Genomic DNA, 19,744 nt, shown 5'->3' on the forward strand with positions numbered 1-19,744 from the left:
CATGCAGTCTTGCAGACTATTACTAGGCAGAACACATCAAAGTTGGAAGCCTTTAGAGATCTCCAGGGCCCAGGGAGACATGACATCCATATGTTTTTATTCCATGACACTGGCAAAAACACCTGCCACGTCCGTAGAAAATTTGATCATGCGTTTCCAAAAAGATCAAAACTTACAACTGGTCCCTAGTGACAACGCAAACAAGGCTCTTAAGTTTGACACAGAATTTTTAAAGCAAAGAAGACCAAAGACCTTTTTTTTTCAATGCTGACCTCATTGACTCGTGGGAAAACCCCAAATGTTTAAAGCAGGAGAAGAGATACAGGGATGATCCCCTTCGGATCCGAACCAAATTGGGATCATCTTCAGATTTTTTAAAATGTTTTTAGAGGGGGGGGGGGGGGTCTACACCAATGAGGGTACTTTCAAGTGTTTCATGGCAGATTCAGGGGTGTCCCCTTTAGGCCGCAGCCAGGAATAATTTATTGAGGACCAGTTTTAAGTTTTGATCTCCTTTTTGGAAACACGCATGATCACATTTTTATACAACTTTTTATACAAACATACGGATGTCATGTCTCCCTGGGCCCTGGAGGTCTCCAAAGGCTTCCAACTTTGGTGTGTTCTCCCTAGGTAACAGTCTGCAAGACTGCATGGAAGGTAAACTTGAGATACTCAGGTGAGCTCTGAACTCATGGGTTTCTTGTTCAGAAAGTCATTGAGTGACAAGGCACCAAAATATGATAAAACCGCAATTTCCACACAAAGCCCATGTAACTTTTGTTTATCAACTCATAGATAAACATTCTCATAATGAATTACTGATGTACTCTCCCTCTTAAAAACAAAAATATTGCATGTATGCATTAAACATTAAGGCAAATTCTCACATTGTATGCAAATATGAGATGTTTTAAACAATCCAAAGATTTCAATTTTTGTGTACCTATTGAGCACACTTGGAAGCTAATTTGGAGTACGGTTAAGTGACAATTGGTTCTGTTTGATACTGTTTACATTGATTAATGCTCAGAAGCTTTATTTTGGGAAGTTATGGGTGGTACAGTACTTGCAAATTCATGCAACTATATAGGTATATAAGATAATCATTAAGGTTGTAAAATGTTAATGTTCTTTGCCCAACATTGTATGTACATTCATGATAAAAGGAAGTGTATTCATATTAGTGATTTGAATAATTACATGATCTGATTCTGATTTTATTTCTGAATTTCTTTTTCATACATAAATGAAGTACAAAGTCAATTGAATAAACAAATTGAGCATAGTATAAATTGAATCTGACAATTAAAGCAAATAAATGATTAAATTCAAATATTCAACCTTTTTTCACTGATACAATTCAAAATGAAAATAAACTATTCTGTGCATACATTTATGCATACATAAGTTACAGTATATCTCTTGCTCAAAGACAAATCAGGCAATTCTTGATGTACAGAAATTCAGGAGACCATTGTCATAAGCAAGCGCTTGACGACGACAATGGCCTCAGAAATGATTGCCTAAGAAGTAATACGACATTGTAGGAATACAAGTCACCATTCACTGAGTGGCGATAAGGAGAAAGGGAGGGAAGAATGAGGGGAAAAAGTGCAAAAATTTTATGTATATTCATGTAGATTTTTCATTGACTTACTCCTAAATGTAGGTACTGCAGCAATTACTCCTGGCAGTGAAGATAAGAGACACAAAGAGACCCACTAACAGATGAAATAATCGGGCATGAACAAGCCATATGGCAGCCATTTTCCATATAATTATATGCATATATATGCAAATTATGTATGTAGGAATGCTTTTTGAGTTACAACTGACATCATGATTGTGTTTATTGACGTGAAAAACATAAATATAGATGCCAAAATTTACTTTCTACAGGTTTTATGTACGGAGATATTAAAAGGCCATTATGGCGGCCATTTTGAATGTATTCATATGCAAATTTATGCAAATTATGTACAAATAAAAACTTTTAAGTTATTACTGATGTCATAATTGTACTCCTTGACCTAAAAAAACATAGGTTTAGACACAAGAACTGACTTTCTATAGGTTCTATGTCCCAAGATATAAGCATAAATAGGTTTTATGTCGGCCATTTTGAATTTATGCAAATTAGGCATTGATCCACCACTCGAATTTTAGGGAACTTATAATATGTTGTTTTGTTAGCTCTTCCAGGTTAAATGCATGTGGAATGGTTTCTGTTGCAATTTGTTTTGGGTTGACCCCCTTTTTTTCATATTTTGACTGGACTAAAAACGTGTGTGTCTCTCTCTATCCGTACCCAGCAAGGAGAAAGGAAAGAAGAAAAAAAAATAACAATAACAACCAGCCAATTCCCTCTTTAAGAGTGAATGATTTGGGAAAAGCATCGAGTCAGCTGAGGACGGTCCCATGAGTTTCGGGGATTGCTCACCGGTTCGAAAGTTCACAAACTAACCCATATGACTTCGGCAGCTCATTACTTTTTGTGCTTTTGGAATCCATGTCACTTCCTGACTTGTCAAATTGAGTCTCCTTCTCGGGAAGCACCGATGCCCAAAATACAGTTACGCGAGGGACGTAACATTTAAAGCAGCACCTTTTTATCGCCCTCTATAGCTCCGGGTAGGGAAATTAAGTCCTGTGGCACGTGAATAAAACCCGGTATAAATCGTGCCGATAATGGTGTACGCGTACGGTCTCTCTTACTTTCGGCATGAAGTCTCCATATTAAAGTTGCTTGCTGCAAGATACATTTTCGAACAACACCTTCCATAAGGTACATGTATATGCTCAACATATGCTTGATGAATTTGCTAAAAATGATAGAATTGTACAGCTGTGCCATACACAGAACAAATAAATCTAATCAAAATCAAGGGATAATGTCGAATTTCTGTCTTGTTTCTTGCAAGTGTTTATAATTTTCGCCCTCTGCATGTACATCAGTGTGATAGACATCGGAGACGACGAAATTAATGATCAAGATGACAGACGGTTGTTTATTCCATCACTTAGTTTTAGTGACTTACTCCTTCCTTGTGTATACCGTAACCCGTGTATGTATGTGAGACCGTATGTGACGTCAGCATGTGTTTTGTGCCGTTGTCAGCAGTGCGTAATTGTGCTCTGGAAAATATTTTATGTAGTGATGAAACTTTTCCATGATTATGGTGAGGTCATGCCGATCATGGAAATATAAATCCCTCAAACGACCTTCCGCGATATATTTCAAGCAGCAGCCTATAATGAAAACACAGTTATTATAAGTTACTTCTGTGACTTGAATAAAAGCCATCGCTTAGAATCACCCACGGTTGTAGTTTATATTGTGTGCATGTGTGTGTGTGTGCGTGTGTGTGTGTGTGTGTGTGTGTGTGTGTGTGTGTGTTGGGGGGGGGGTTAATATTGATGCTCCTTTTTGTCCAGCGATAGAATGAAGGGTATTTTAGGGTGTTTTAGTAATTTGAGAATCACTTTAAAAATTCACCTGGTCCTTAAAAGAAAAGAAAAAAAATCAACAACCTCACACACAACAACGCAGACTTCGGTGTTTGTCAAGACTCGTTTTGAAAAAAGGGTTCGACCCCATGTCAGTTTACTTATTAAGTATCATCTCCACGTTTGCCATTGTCATAGTATCAGCTTTAATGTGAATCTTCCACACAACGAAAATCTTAATGAGGATCTGAATGAAAATTATATTCAGGCGTCCCTAATAGAAAAAGTGTGTGACGCACAATGAAAACAAAAAACACTAGAATATCATAGAATCATATCATATCAGGAGTGAAATCATATCAGGAACCAACTTAGCATTGTGATAATCACATTCAAGATGTTAGATGATCTTTATTAGCTTCTATATATAACTAAGTGCCAGGAAAGGGTCTGGTATGTGTTCATGTGTGTACTGCAGAGTTTGTGCCTCACCAAATCTCACCCGTCTTATCTGATCCAACGTGTGGGGGCGCGCTCGGAAATATGGTGGGATGTAGGTAATTCTTGCCAGATTTGCCAACAATAAGCAGAATAACCCCTTCAGTAACGTACTGGTCCAAGCCATATTTAGATAGACTATACTAAAAGCTTACATTGTTAACGCACTTTATCGACCTACTTTACGACAGAATAGATCGGACAAGATTTTTCGTGCCGAAAATAGTAACCAAACTGCTTATACTGAGCAAGAGAGATCGACAAATCCCATTTTGATTGCCATAACCTCGGGACTTAAATAAAGGGGTGTATGCTAACACCTTGAGACTTACGCTTGTTCAAAGAATGGCAATTTGGTTGCCAAGTGAAGGGGCAAATGTATTTTAAACACGAAAGCTTGTGTGTTGAAAGACTCTGTTTATTGGTGAATGACTCTTTTTGGCACTGTTTGAATCAAGTTTTCTAATCTTAGGCCTCGTAATATTCTGGAGTTATTGCAAAGCATGTTGAATTTATGGTTAAGTGATTGAGCTGGTGCCCCGCCCCCATGAAAGACAGTTACAGTCACTCATGTTGTATGCCTGTGCCTCCATTGATAAGTTTATATGTATCAAGAGAAATAAAGAAGTCAGGGATGCCACTTGCCCCTACTGAGAAGACACGTAGCAACAGCGGGAGAAAGCACATAGATGAGACGGTAGAGAAAAGGGTGGAGTTAAGGAAGAAAAGCAACAACAAACAAAACAAAGAAGATTGAGAACGAGAAAGCCAAGAAAGGTTTAAAATGGGAGCACATATTATTGGCAACTTTGCTGCCAAGAAAAGTATTCACTAAAAACAAATGGTTAATGTCTGAACATCAAAGTCACACTAAGAGCAAACGGTCTGTGCTTTAAAAAGATATACAAGTACACACACACACACACACACAAAACCCAAATTAATTCCGCTTGACGTAAGCGGGCAGTTAGTTGCTTCAACTGACCATTAACTTCGGCTGCTGGTGTTCTCTATTACCCTTTTCACTTACGAAAGAAACATTTATAATGAGCACCGGCAAATTAGTCTTTACAGACATTTTGATGTCTCTGTCGGTATGAGAGCAAATGTAAACGGACAGTTAACGCAGAATTAAAAGCAATGAAGAGGATCCACCTCATAACAGTCACAACAGTCCCGAATTACCCCGACAAGTAGGCCTAAAGAATTCATAATTATTGTAGAAGTGATCTTCTTCAAGGCCACGAGTAGTTTTGAAAGACAGGTGTACCGACTAAGAGGTTCTTTTTCAAATTCAATGTTTCATTAAAATGCAAAAAGAACAAAAAATGTAATAGAAGTAGAAACGATGATCATTGCTCTTTTGCTGATATCAATTCGCTACTTCAGCTCCTGATAGGGAAATGACGCCCAGCAAATTGGAGGCATTTGGTGCTTTCGAAATCGACCTTTTAACATTTTTCGTCTAGCAGTGGCAACTGGGAGATGCCTTGAGACGGAACGAAAATAAAACATGACTCACGAGGTTCTCCCTTTTTTGCCAAACTGTGTAGACAGATCCGTCTAAAAAGTGACAAATGCCACACAGACCAGCATTCCATCTCATGGGCGGAACGTTTCCTCCGATCTTGATAAAACAGTGAACATATTGGATCCAATCCAGTCGGCTACAGTATCGTTTCTCTTGTTCGAGACCAGTCCTAGGGCAACCCCCCCCCCCAAAAAAAAAAAAGAGAAAAGAATGACGCAGTACTGCTTCTCGACTGCTTTGTACAGATGCAAATTTTCTATAAAGTTCTTCATTTTCTGAGGGTAACTACAAAATATAAGTTATTAGAATCATAGATATAATCATCGAGATATAGATGGAATTCCTCATCTCTTCCTGGGGGGGGGGGGGCACTTTGACATGGATATTGCCATCATGATATAGGCCATAAACAGTTAAATATCTGACAAAACCGTCTCTAATCTATAGTTGTTGTTTTTTTTTCATGAAGCTCATCTGGATTACGTTGACCTGAGGTCCAGCACGTTGAGGAGTTTCGTTCTCAATACTCTACAACGGTGCAAGTATCATTCCTCTTAGGCAAAGCACGACGGGGAAGTAAGCACCTTTATTCAAGGGAATATCATCGTGATTTGAACGGTGACACATCACATGAGAAAAGGATGATTTATTTGTAAAAATACAAACAAACAAACAATCTAACAAACAGACAGAAAAGCAAACTAAACATAGAGCTCAAATATTACCAATGTTGAAAAAACTAACACACACACACAAATAAAAAGAACAACAACGGTGGTGTTATATGGTGACTGTATTGGACGCGCCAAAACACATTCTACTGACTCTAGGAAACAAGATTACAAACCTTTTTAATATATCATATTGACTTAAAGATAAGACGAGAAGTTATAAAATGTCAGAAATTCTATTACAATCATACTAACGCTAGATGAAACCTAGACGTAAACGCTCACAGATAAAAAGCAATGTCAGTAAATGAAAGCCATTACAGCCTCTCCGAGGAACATAATTATCTGTCGTGACAGTACGCAGACAGCATGACCTTTTGTCCTTTACTGTACATGCGCATCACGGCAAGGAGTGGTTACAGTCTCGACACCCAGGTAACATGCCCATATGGGACCCATATGGGCATACTCCGGGCCACGTGGGCCATCTGGGTTAGGGTTAATCCCATATGTATTTAGCATCAGACCCATATGGGATAACCCATATGGGTTTTTAGATGGGACTGCCCATGTGGGTATCATAATGGAAATGAACTGGGCAAACCCATCTGGGTAAGATTGTTAAATGCCCATATGGGTTACACATGTGAAAAAAATGGGTAAACCCATCTGGGCGAGATATGTAAATACCCATATGGGTTTCATGTGGGTATAAAATGGGCAAAGCTATATGGGTAAAATATGCAATGCCCATATGCATACAATATGGGAATCTACTGGGTGAATCCATCTGGGTAATAAATGTAAATATCCATATGGGTTTCACATGGGAATGAGCTGGGCAAACCCATCTGGGTAAAATAAGTAAATGTCCATATGGGTTACACATGTGAACAAAATGGGTAAACCCATCTGGGTGAGATATGTAAATGCCCATATGGGTTTCATGTGGGTATAAATTGGGCAAAGGTATCTGGGTAGAATATGCAAAGCCCATATGCATACCATATGGGAATCTACTGGGTGAATCCATCTGGGTAATAAATGTAAATATCCATATGGGCTTCATATGGAAATGAGCTGGGCATACCCATCTGGGTAAAATAAGTGAATGTCCATGTGGGTTTCGTGTGAGAAATACATGGGCAAATCCATCTGGGTGAGATATGTAAACATCTACATGAGTTTCATATGGGAATAAGCTGGGGAAACCCATCTGGGTAAAATAAGTAAATGTCTATATGGGTTACATATGTGAAATAAATGGGCAAACCCATCTGGGTGAGATATGTAAATATCCATATGGGTTTCATATGGGAATGAGCTGGGCAAACCCATCTGGGTAAAATAAGTAAATGCACATATGGGTTTCACATGGGAAATGAATGGGGAAACCATCTGGGCAGTACATGTAAATGCCCATATGGACTCCAAATGGGAAGTAAATGGGTTAACCCACCTGTGTAATACATGTAGCCTGTATGCCCATATGGGCTCCATATGGGCATGGAATGAGCAAACCCATATGGATGAGATATACAAATGCCCATATGCATACCATATGGGATACAACTGGGCAAACCGATCTGTGTGAGATCTGTCAATATACATATGGGTTTCATATGGATATAAAGTGGGTAAACCCAGGTGGGTTAGAGGTGAACATAATTATCTCTGTGGGCAGCATATTAGAATGAACTGGGTAAACCCATCTGGGTAGGAGCTGATCATATCTATGTGGGTACCATATGGGAAAGAACTGGGTGAACCCATCTGGGTGACGGATGAACCTATCTATGTGGGTATACCATATGGGAATGAAGTTAGCAAACCCATCTGGGTAAGAGCTGATCATATCTTTTTGGGAACTTTATGGGAAAAAACTAGGCAAACCCATCTGGGTAATAGATGAACATATCTATGTAGGTACCATATTAAAATGAACTGAGCAACCCATCTGGGCAAGAGATGAACATAATTAAGTGGGTACCATATGGGAATGAACTGAGCACAAATCCGGGTAGGAGATAAACATATTTATGTGGTACCATGTTGGAATGAACTGGGCAAACCCATTTGAGTAAGAGCTGAACATAATCTTTTTGGCTATACCATTTGGGAAAGAACTGGGCAAAGCCATCTGGGTAATAGATTAACATATCTATGAGGGTATACCATATTATTGGAATGAACTGGGCAACCAATCTGGGTAAGAGATGAACATATCTATGTGGGTGCCATACGGGAATGAACTTGGTAAACCCAGCTGGGTTAGAGATGGACATATCTATTTGGGTACATTATGGGAATGAACTGGGCAAACACATAAGGGCATGAGATGAACATATTTATGTGGGTAAAATATTGGAATGAACTGGGCAAACCCATTTGGGTAGGAGATGATGTGGGTACCATACTGGAATGAACTGGGCAAACCCATCTGGGTAAGAGATGAGCATTTCTATTTGGGTATCATATGGGAATGACCTGGGCAAACCCATTTGGGGAATAGATGTAAATGCTTATATGGGTTTCATATGGGGTCAACCTGGGTAGAACCATCTGGGTAAGATATGCAAATGCCCATGATGGGATTTACATGGGAATGAACTGGGTTAACCCACCTGCTCATCATAACACACCCCTACCTGAAAATGGAACTGACCCAGAATTTGAAAAGAGGGTCTGGTTCATGCCCGTTATGCAGTGCAGTATATGCATTGGCATTAGGACTGATTGATCTCCTTCAGAACAGTCAGAGCTTGATGATCATCTGTCTTCGCCTCATTTTAGGTAAGTAAATAAACTTATTTTTGTCAGCATGTTGTATTTCAGGTAAAGATGTTGATTGCAAGTTATTGAAAAAGCTAATCCCAAGTCGGCATGCTATATAGGCAATATAACAAATATGTAAGTTGGGATGGTATGTGAGCATGTTGCCTCAATGGATCATCCATAGAATGTTACACAAGTCATGTTGATAGAGAGGTGTATTCAAAGGTCATATGCCTGCTGTGTGTTATATGATTTTGTTTAATTCTTATGTCAATATTGCTTTATAGATTTGATTTGGGGTTTAATCTCGTACTCTGTGTATAGAAATCAATGCTGTTTACCGCTCAACCTGTCTAGCATTATTGCATTTTCATTTCAATACTTCATACCATTGAGCTTCATTGAAAAAAAATGCAGTAACAGTATTTGAGAAAACATTTACGCATACAAAATTTTACAAATAATTGCAATGAGGGAAAACACTAGCTGTGAGCTGTATTGAAACAAAGGGAGCTGCTAGTTTGAAAGTACTCAGTGATTGTAATTGCAGTTCACTCATAGTTTAAAGTAAAGTATACATTATGATGATATCAAATCAGAAATTATGTTTTTACATATACATGTATTATAATGGAAACATTAAAAAACTAGACTCGCTATTTTCGGGTTCACCACGAAAGCCTAAGTGGAGAATAAGTTTATGCGCAGTACTGTGTAATGCATTGGTATGAACAGGTCCCACACAGTAGTGGTAGTACAGCTGTGTAGTATTCAATCCTGAACCATCTAAACACACCCACACCGTACGGTACTTTAGAGGAGCTGGCAAGGTCATTCAACCTCCCCAACTCCACAGCATCTCTGCAGAAGGCTGTGGTCAGTTGTTTGGGTTATAATAAAGTCACAAAGGTCACATTCCACTGCAGGGAGACTCACCTCCCTGTTTCCATAAGAAAACACCAATTCTCAAATGAGTGGAAGACATATGCATATTTAGCTTGGCTCTATTACTAGATTGACTGTATGTCTTGACAATTAACTGGAAAGCACAAGTATTTTGCAATTACCAAATACTAAGCATGTGAGAAAGAGGCTTAGCTTCAGAAATATTGCAATTAGTTTTACTGTGACATGCATAAAATGTATTTAGGAGGAGATCTGAGTGAAGCCTAACTGCGATTTCCATGCTCCTGTATTATCAGAGATGTGTATAACGTGTACGTAACACTTTAAACACAGTATATAGGCCTACGTTTCACAGTATAGTAATCAGTATAGCAGTGGCATTTGGAAATATATGAAGGGTTTGTTTGCAAAAACCGATAAGTCCATTTTTGAAGATTTTGAAGTACGATCTCTGTCATAAAGTACAAAATAATACCTTTTAAATGATATATTGTTCACTACATATAAAGGTATATTTTTGAAGTTATGGTCAAAATAAGCAAAAATTTTCTTATTATTCTCTTTATTTTTCTTGACCTTTAATCGCAAATATCTCCATTTGGCAAATATGGACTTATCGGTTTTTGCAAACAAACTCTTCATATGAAAACAAGTATAGGCCTACTGAGATATTTGTGTCATCATAGCTCTAGTTGCCATATTTTTTTTTCTATCTACTATAAATATATTTATGTTGTTTAAGTTGTATTACTCCTTCTCTAAAGAGGTAATTGATAACCATAATGCATTCCCTCTTATGATAGAAGTACAATTGTAAGATAGTTTGGGGGGGGGTTTAAAGGCTATAGTGTATTGTTATGTCTCAAATCCTTTCTAAGAAATAAGTCATGTATAGGTTTATAAATCATACCAGATTATGAGCTTAAATAGATTTAATTTCAAAAGGCCCTACTGGTAGTCAATATCGAGTAAATAGCAATTAATTGTAGGTTAAACTTCATATCGTTTGTCCAAAATATTTATTGACCACTCGCAACCTTTTTTTATGTATGTACACATATTCCTTTGTCTGTGTCTGTCTTTCTGTTCACTTAATCAAATTATACTCAAAATTTACTCAAATTATAGCTTCTCCTAAATCTTAATTGTCATTTACCATTTCATGGATAATCAAAACTTGTCCTTTGATCTTCCTGTGTTTGTTTTACAATCAAATGAATTAAAAGATTCATTCAAAAAAAATCCTACGTAATGAGATGAGGTGTAAGTTGATATCTTTCTACTCACCCTCAAGCAGTAACTTATTATGCAATGTTCTAAGTCGTTTATCCTAATTCGTAATTGTTGTAATTTCCTTTGCTCTGCATGTATAACAACTATATTTATCCTTGGACTGATTTTGTATCTCTCAATAATTGAATCTAGCAATATTTCTGATGAATAACATGCGTAACACATTCTATATGAAGATTGTAATTTCGTGAATATATTTCTCCCTCTGTCCTTGCAGATCTGGCGAAGAGAAAAGATGGAAAAACACAGCAAGACTTCACGCAGCACACATTTTAAGGTCTACACAAGATTTTATAAGAAATCAGAACAGTGGAATAAAATAGCAGGATGGACAAAAACAGAGGCGGTTTGCAGCACAGGTTCAGGGAGAATTAGATAGCAACACCAAAATTTCAAAAGTGCATAATTTTTGACAGAATTGTGCAATTTTCTTCAAACCTTACTGAACTGTTCTTTTCATATTGCTGCATTCACTCAATCAACATGTTTAGTTTGGGTATTTTTCCCCTTACAGAAGCTGTTAAACAGATCCCACCATTTATAGCTTTTACGCTTGTTTATCAAGTAATATTATATGAATGCCTATATCCAGCTGAGGGACACAGGTCAACAGTTTTCAATTAGAACAATGCACAAATACACTGTACTTGTATATTCACTTTGAGAATAAGATACTTGACCTATTGACTACATACATTCAAGAGTGAATTGAGGGGAATAATACTTCTCTATGTGTAGCTCATTGGTGGTGGTGGATGTACAGTGTATTTACAGTATGTTTACATGGTATTTAGGTAGATTTCGAAGATGTGCCACCTTACTAGGGCTGTTCATCGAAGAAATAAACACAAAATCTACACAATAAGTGGACTGCTCATAACAGAGGTTTGGTGTCAGTTTTCCATCAACTCAACGTGCCAGTGTCTCCTACCACTGCCGCTGGGCAAGCTGTGGTTAATCATAATGAGGTAGGCCTGTTCCATAGGTTAAAGACACGCTATGGTAAACTCACCGTTTGCAAAAATGTTAGCCAAATTACCCAGATGGGACCCACGGTGTACCTATATGTACCATCTTGGATCCCCCATATGGGTCCCATGTAAATCTTGGGTGCAAATTCCTAGGGGCCCCATATATGCATACCCATGTGGGACCCATGGTGAAACCCCATCAAAAGCCCATATGGGGAACCCACATGGTGCCCACATATTTACCACATACATTACCAAGATGGGTCCCATTGGGAACCCATATGGGTCATTTTGGATTGCCCATATGGGTCCCATGTGAATCTTGGGTGGAAAATACTAGGGGCCCCATATGGGCATACCCATGTGGGACCCATGATGAAACCCCACCAAAAGCCCATATAGGATAACCCACATGGTGCCCACATATTTACCACATACGTTGCCCAGATGGATCCCACAAGGAACCCATATGTGTCATTTGGGATTGCCCATATGGGTCCCATGTAAATCTTGGGTGCAAAATCCTAGGGGCCCCATATGGGCGAACCCATGTGGGACCCATGATGAAACCCCACCAAAAGCCCATATGGGATAACCCACATGGTGCCCACATATTTACCACATACGTTGCCCAGATGGGTCCCACAAGGAACCCATATGTGTCATTTGGGATTGCCCATATGGGTCCCATGTAAATCTTGGGTGCAAAATCCTAGGGGCCCCATATGGGCATACCCATGTGGGACTCATGATGATTTCCCAGCTAAAGCCCATATGGGAAAACCCTCATAGTGCCCACATATTTACCACATACATTACCCACATGGGCCCCAGCGGGAACTCATATGGGCCATCTGGGATCGCCCATATGGGTCCCATGTAAATCTTGGGTGCAAAATCCTAGGGGTCCCATATGGGCATACCCATGTGGGACCCATATTCAAACCCATATTGGGCCCATATGCAACCCATATGGGCATGTTACCTGGGCAGTGACTCCTTCGAGGGATGCTCGAACTATTAAAAGAGCATGACGAGTTAGTTTTTGTACGTTGTCATAGTATGGGATAAATGTAATATACACAGACGAAGACGAACCACACCTGAAAACTGTCTTGCAAGACGAACACAACTGAATTTCAGATGTGGATGGACCTTATGTCAAAGTATTTCTTACCACTTTAACTTTGGAGTGGATTTTTCCCCCTAGGGAATACACCTTCAAGTTTAGCGTGATTTTACGAAACGGCGATATCTTTCACGCATGCAAATTAGACAAGGTTTGTACAAGGATATTTGGTTAAGACATCTAATTTTTTTTTCCCGCTGCGACAATGTCGACTATCTCTTTCCTTTCACAATGTAATCACTGCTTTAACATGCAGTAGTAAAGTATCGATTTGAGTCTGATCGCTCATTCTTAACATTAACAAGCCTAAAAGTGACAGGTACATGAACTACAATAAGATTGGTATGATAGTCACTCGTAATTATGGCTTGATACTTTGACTGAGTCCCTGTGGGCTATATATGTAAGTGTGTCGAGGGTTTCGATTGAAACGTGGTACTTCCGGTCAACAGACCTATCTGATTATGAGTAAGAGTAATCCAGCATGCCCAGGGAGAGTTGGTGCACCTGAGCTGAGCTGGATATGTAATACATCCGCGTCCGTCTTGTAGAACCGGAGAAACTGGGATTAGAATGTCCCCTGGACAGAAACAGAGCCTTCGGACACGCCGATGTGCACATGTTTTCCCCCTATCACCACCAGCTCCGACCGATATAGCAGCTCGCTGAGTCACAGTTATCCGCGCCAAAGCTGGCCCAGCCTCTAAGGGATCGGATGACCGGATGACTAGATGTCTATTCTTTCTTTGACAGCAGGTGTTGGGATTTTTTGTTGAATTTATGTTCTCCTCCTAAGCCACAAAAAGAGACGAAACGACGGCCGGATGACGAGCAAAGGGGCCACTGAGAGCTCATGAGACACTGTTCCTTACAAGGCTGACCTGGATAACACTCTCGACCCTGTTTCAAAATTGCTCAACAAACTTAACTATACCAATGCAAAAACGCTGCATGCAAACACTTGTTTTTCTACCCAGTTTTTTTTTCATTGTCCCAGTCATTGTCCCAATTTTTTCAATTCAAACTTTATTTCATTTTTCGAAAAAAACATAAACATTTCACTTTCATTGGTAACAGAGAATAAGGTTACATATAATCAAAACAAAGTAAAATTGAAAAGAGAACATAATTGTGGAACCTTGGGGTAACAAATAATGTTGTAATGAAAATTGACTGAAGTGATATAGACGATATAACATTACACAAAATATCGAAAAATGGAGGGACCCACTAAAAAGGCAATGCTTGTAGAATGTGGGCCCCTCAGGTACAGAATGTCAATAGAAAATGAACTGATGCAAAAAGGGGAAAAAGATTGGGAATAAAGTCAGATTTAAAAAAAAAAGGTCTGGAAGCCCAATAAGAAGACAGAGTAACGGACAGACACACATACACAGGCGAATGAGCATTAAACGAGACTGAGACGACAAAACTTATGAAAGGGGGCTTAAATACAAGACAGAACGAGACAAGGCTGACATAATAGGAAGACAATACAGCGGACAGAAGGGAAAGACAGATCTAGCGATCCTCGACAGAACTATATCGAAAAAATAATGGGATGCGAGGAAGGGATACATAAATATGGAAAAATAGAGAGAAATAGATGCGGAGGTAATACAAGTAGAATTGAATCTACTCAGTAAGAGTCTCAGGACAACAGGGACGAGAAAATATGTGAGAGTACATTATTGGTAATCTAAAATTCTTCGGAAAAAATTAAAATGAGCCAACAGGCTGATTCACTTCTGTAGGAACATAACATTGCAATAAAAACAACTTTAATCTCCTTTTAAATGAAGATATAGAAGGTGAATTTCTTATGTCAGTATTCAGAAAATTCCAATATGTTGGGCCAGTATAGATAAGTGTGTTCTTAGCAAGAATCGTTCGTAAGAGAGGTAAGTGAAATTCATTGGAACGTCGAGTGGGATAGTCATGGAATGATTGATTTCTTTGAAACATAGAATCGAAAATGGAGGGGAGTGAGTTGTTGCTGTACGTATACATAAATTGCCCCAAATTAAATAAATACAAATCTTTAATTTTTAGCAGCTTATTTGCGGCAAATAACATATTTGAGTGGGAGGGTATGAAAGGATAACTGATGACACGGAGAGCTTTCTTTTGTAGAAGGAACACTCTATCCAGTAGGTTCTGGTGAGTGTTGCCCCAAACTAAAACACCATAATTAAGATATGGCAATATCAATGACGAATATAACATAAGTTATGATTTTTGTGGGATATACAATTTCATTCTATTTATAACACCTATATTACGTGAGATTATGTTGGATATATAATCAATATGTAACAATATGTCAATATGTTGACTTGTCGTCAACAATAATTCCAAGGAATTTAAAATGTGAAACTCGTTCTAAATGAAAATCATTCAAAACTAATAGCTGTACTCAAAGTGTCAACAGTATTACTAAAAATCATATATTTCGTTTTTTGGGTATTCAATGATAATTTATTGGCTCTTACCCAATTATTCACTTTTTGTAATTCAGTATTGACTTTTTGAACAAGAAAATTAACATCATTGTGGGAAAAAAAAACCAAACATAGTTGAAATGATACTTTTCGAAGTTCGAAGATGTTCAGATATCATAATGCATTAATTGGTTAAGTAACGAATCAAGTTTGAATTCAACAAATATATTTTGAGAGTCCAGTGTTTCCAAGGAGGATGACCTAGAGGATGTGTTTGTTGTTGTTTTGAATAGAAAAAGAAAAGAAGGGAGAAAATGGGACATACAGGTTGTGTTCGATGCTGTTTCAATCTATTGTTTAAAAAAATCAACAAACGTCAACAAAAACATTCTGTTTTTTCCTCAACATCGTCTCTCAACCATGATACTTGACGTTAAACAGAGTTAAAAGGTTAGCTCATTGAGAGATGTTAATAGCATGATAATAAAATTCAGTTTTACACGGAGTGGCTTTCCAGGGTGTCATGGGTTTTGATACCACTATTCAAAGTAGGCCCTATATGTATATCATAGCAATAGGTTTGTGATTTGGAATATTATTTGAGAAATATTGATATTTGGTGGGAGCGTGGGAGAAAGTTTTAGAAGTGTTTGTTTTGGTCTTTATTTGAAAGTGTGATGTGATGAACCTGTAGTATACATTACAATTCTGCAAAGCATCGAAACAACATGACTGTCTAGCGATTAGGTGCAGTTTCTAGTTGTGCAAATACAGGGAGGTGAGGATTTTCGTCTCACCCTGGCAAATACATGCTTATTAGATCTCACGGTGGGATGTTGATTCCTGCTTGTATTCCCATCACGAACTTGAGCCAAGGTTTAGTCATTACGTGAAGTCACAACACACACAAACACACCCAGACATTCCAACACCTTTCCCTAACTTCCCGCCTGATCTCTCCCATCTCAACATCCACACTTACCCACCCCCATCCAAATTTAGGCACTGGTGAGTCACTTATATCACGACCGGTCACTATTTCATCAGTGTCACCACCCAATGTCCCTCACCTTGCATCGGACACTAACCTTGGCCATATAACCTTTGGATATACAACAATTCATCCATCTATTACTACTCTTGCTGAAGTTGACGAGTAGATTAGCATCGTTTCCCCGTGAGCCCCTGCACCTGTTTAAGCGTTTCTTCCTGTCTATTCGCAGAAGAAGGGGTCACTCTTCTGGAGCAAGCTGTGACCGTTTGTACCAGAATAAATTAAGTCGATGCCTCATCATGTGAGCGTCCCTCATTGCTATCTTCCTCTGTTAAAACTTGGCCCACGTGTCATCTCTTCTAGGTACAGCAGACAGTTATATGATTAAAAGTTGACCTACATAAGAATTGAAACATTCAAGTGTTTGAATCTTAGTGTGTTATATCCTATATTTCCATATGTGTTGAAATAATCATCAATGAAAGATGAAGGACCAGTGATCTGAAAAAGCACAACTATAGGGTCACCATGTCGTCATAATACTTGGTTCTCGTATATATTATGCTGCGCAAGTATGCCTACACGCGGGAGCCAGAATATAAACTTTTGGAGTTGCATATAAGGGTATAGGCGGTATCCATGCACTCTTGTGCTGTAGCAAGAGCACCGACTCCCTCTTTGTAACGGTTGACAGTATTGCTCATGAGAAATTTGCGAGTAGAAAGGTCCTGATTGACGAGATTATTCATCGTCTGGCATCGGATTAGTTGATCCAGACTACCGCATCGTCTCTGCTTAATCCCTGTCGTTTCCAAGTCACTTTCACGTGATATTATATTTGGATCGAAAAACTAACACAAAATTACAGGAAGATCAAGTAAAAAAAAAACTGCTGACGATGGTTTATCCATTTCCTCAGAAAAAGAAGCACCAGTGGTAGATCAAATTTTGTCTCAGTGAGTAGCATTTGACAATATAATGATCGATCTACGTAACATAGTTTGTGTAATCTATGTGGCTCTGCTTGCACCTCCAGTTTTTGGCTTTTCGATCGGACATTCTATTTTGACTGTCAAATCAGCAGAATTTACCATTTTGTCTATCACTTGAGGACATAACAGTATAAATCTCTAGTGTGTTCATAAGCTGTAACGGCATGTCTTCATTTTATCACAAGTCTAATGAAAATGGAGACGTTCAGTTTCGTATCACGTCATCCTTGTTGTCATGGTGGTCATTGTTGCGGAGGTATTTTCATGAAATCAATGAATTGCAAATAAATAGGCTTAATTGCTTATGTAAAGTGTGCTCCATTACCTCACATTCTGAATGTATCCTCGGAGTTCTTACGTATTTCAATTTTCACACATTGCAGCGGCTTACATCTTCATTATTTTGAACCCTGACAACAACAACACCAGCCTTCAGATTCTCATTATCTTAATTTGGACTCATTATACCAATATCATAATTATGAGTGCAGTTACAATGTATGAAAATCAGCATAGTGATTTTCGCAAGTTGTCATAGAATGTTTTGAGGAAGCACAACCTTGGGTATTTTGCTATTTGGTTCCTTCTGTTTATCACTTTTATTTTAAGTTCGGTTTATCTTTTTGAATTTGAAGTTCAACGAAATCATTTCCTCGAATCATCCAATTCTGACAATGATCCTCACTGTGTGATCGCATGAATCTAGCTTTATTATTCTTATTTATATCTAACACTGTTCATGTATTATGGAGAATTAGCTACAGACATGTGGTGTCGGACGTAATCGCTTTCAGAGTGGGTGCAATATAGCACCGCAGATGGCAGCAAACCGTAACAAACAGTGATTATCATATCGCTACCAGTGATACTGACAGTTCGCAAGGGTCACTGGAATTGATTTGCAGACATTTTTTTTTTTGACATGCATTTTCCTTTTTCCGATAGTTACTCGAAATCAACACAAGAAAATTATCAATGATTGAAATTGGAAATACATTTCAATAGTACACAAGAAGCAATAATAATAGAATGTTCATGTCTATGACCAAAAAAAGAAAGAAAGAAAGAAACACACACACACACACACACACACACACACATACACACACACACACAGAAATAACGCAAATACAAACTTGATACCCATCACAAAATGGGAGGGGCCACTTAAAAAGACTACCAGGAATATTTGTTATAATTATATAATTACAGGCGTAAAGTTAACAACAAAAACGACTACGGGAGAAAACAAAATGGAGGAAACAAAATAGGAAAAAAGAAAGCTCTAAAAAAAAAGAAATAGAGAGGAAGAAATAGGAGGGCATTTCATGTTAAAAAAAAAACCAAATTAGTGGAAGGAAATTAGTGAGAAACTTTGCCCTTGCTCTGAGCAAAGTGAACCCGAAATACACCATAAGAAATGAGTTTCTGATGTGTGCTTAATGAGTTTAAATGGACTATTCAGGAGACAATTGTTTTAGAGATCTTTTTACGCAATTACCTGTGATGCGATCATCCCCACTGAAGTTCTGATGTAAAGAAAACTACGTTACTTGTAATAATAAACATGGAAGTAAAATCGGAGTCCAATGTTGTGCTCCTTTTACGTTGAAAAACAAGAGAGGGCGTTGACGCTTATTTCTAGTTGAGTGTTAGTGTTTCATTTTCTGCTGCAAGAGGGATTCTTCACACACACACACACACACACACACACACACACACACACACACACACACACACACACACACACACACACACACACACACACACACACACACACACACACATCCCTCGGATAGGACATAAAATGGAGGTCCCGTGTATGAGAGAGTCACAGCTCGTGCACGTAAAAGATCCCGCTTCATTCATTCATCGCAAAGAGCAGGGTGTTTAACCCAGTGAAGTGGTCCCACCCCACATCCAACTGGACCCCATGGAAGACCAGCTTAGCGTAGCTGAATATGGGCTATCCAGCCATCTTCACGGATGGAAAATGAACAACAACAACAACAACAACAACAACAACAACAACAACAACAACAACAACAACAACAACAACTTCTTTTTCGTATGAATCCAAGTCAATGCACAAA

The 19,744-nt window shown here is 38.5% G+C and overlaps 1 protein-coding gene across 1 annotated transcript in view; it reads left to right on the forward strand.

The window, feature by feature from the left end:
- Positions 1-569: 569 nt before the first annotated feature.
- The window catches only part of LOC139709232 (30 kDa spicule matrix protein-like), a 61,911-nt gene continuing 42,736 nt past the window's right edge, over positions 570-19,744 (forward strand). Inside the window, exon 1 of the mRNA XM_071621189.1 lies at positions 570-679. Within this exon, the coding sequence (XP_071477290.1) occupies positions 570-679 (110 nt within the window). The remainder of the gene's footprint in view (positions 680-19,744) is intronic.

Source organism: Diadema antillarum, unplaced genomic scaffold, assembly GCF_040938485.1.
Source record: "Diadema antillarum isolate AM-2024a unplaced genomic scaffold, OU_Dant_1.0 scf00000037, whole genome shotgun sequence".
Taxonomy (NCBI): domain Eukaryota; kingdom Metazoa; phylum Echinodermata; class Echinoidea; order Diadematoida; family Diadematidae; genus Diadema; species Diadema antillarum.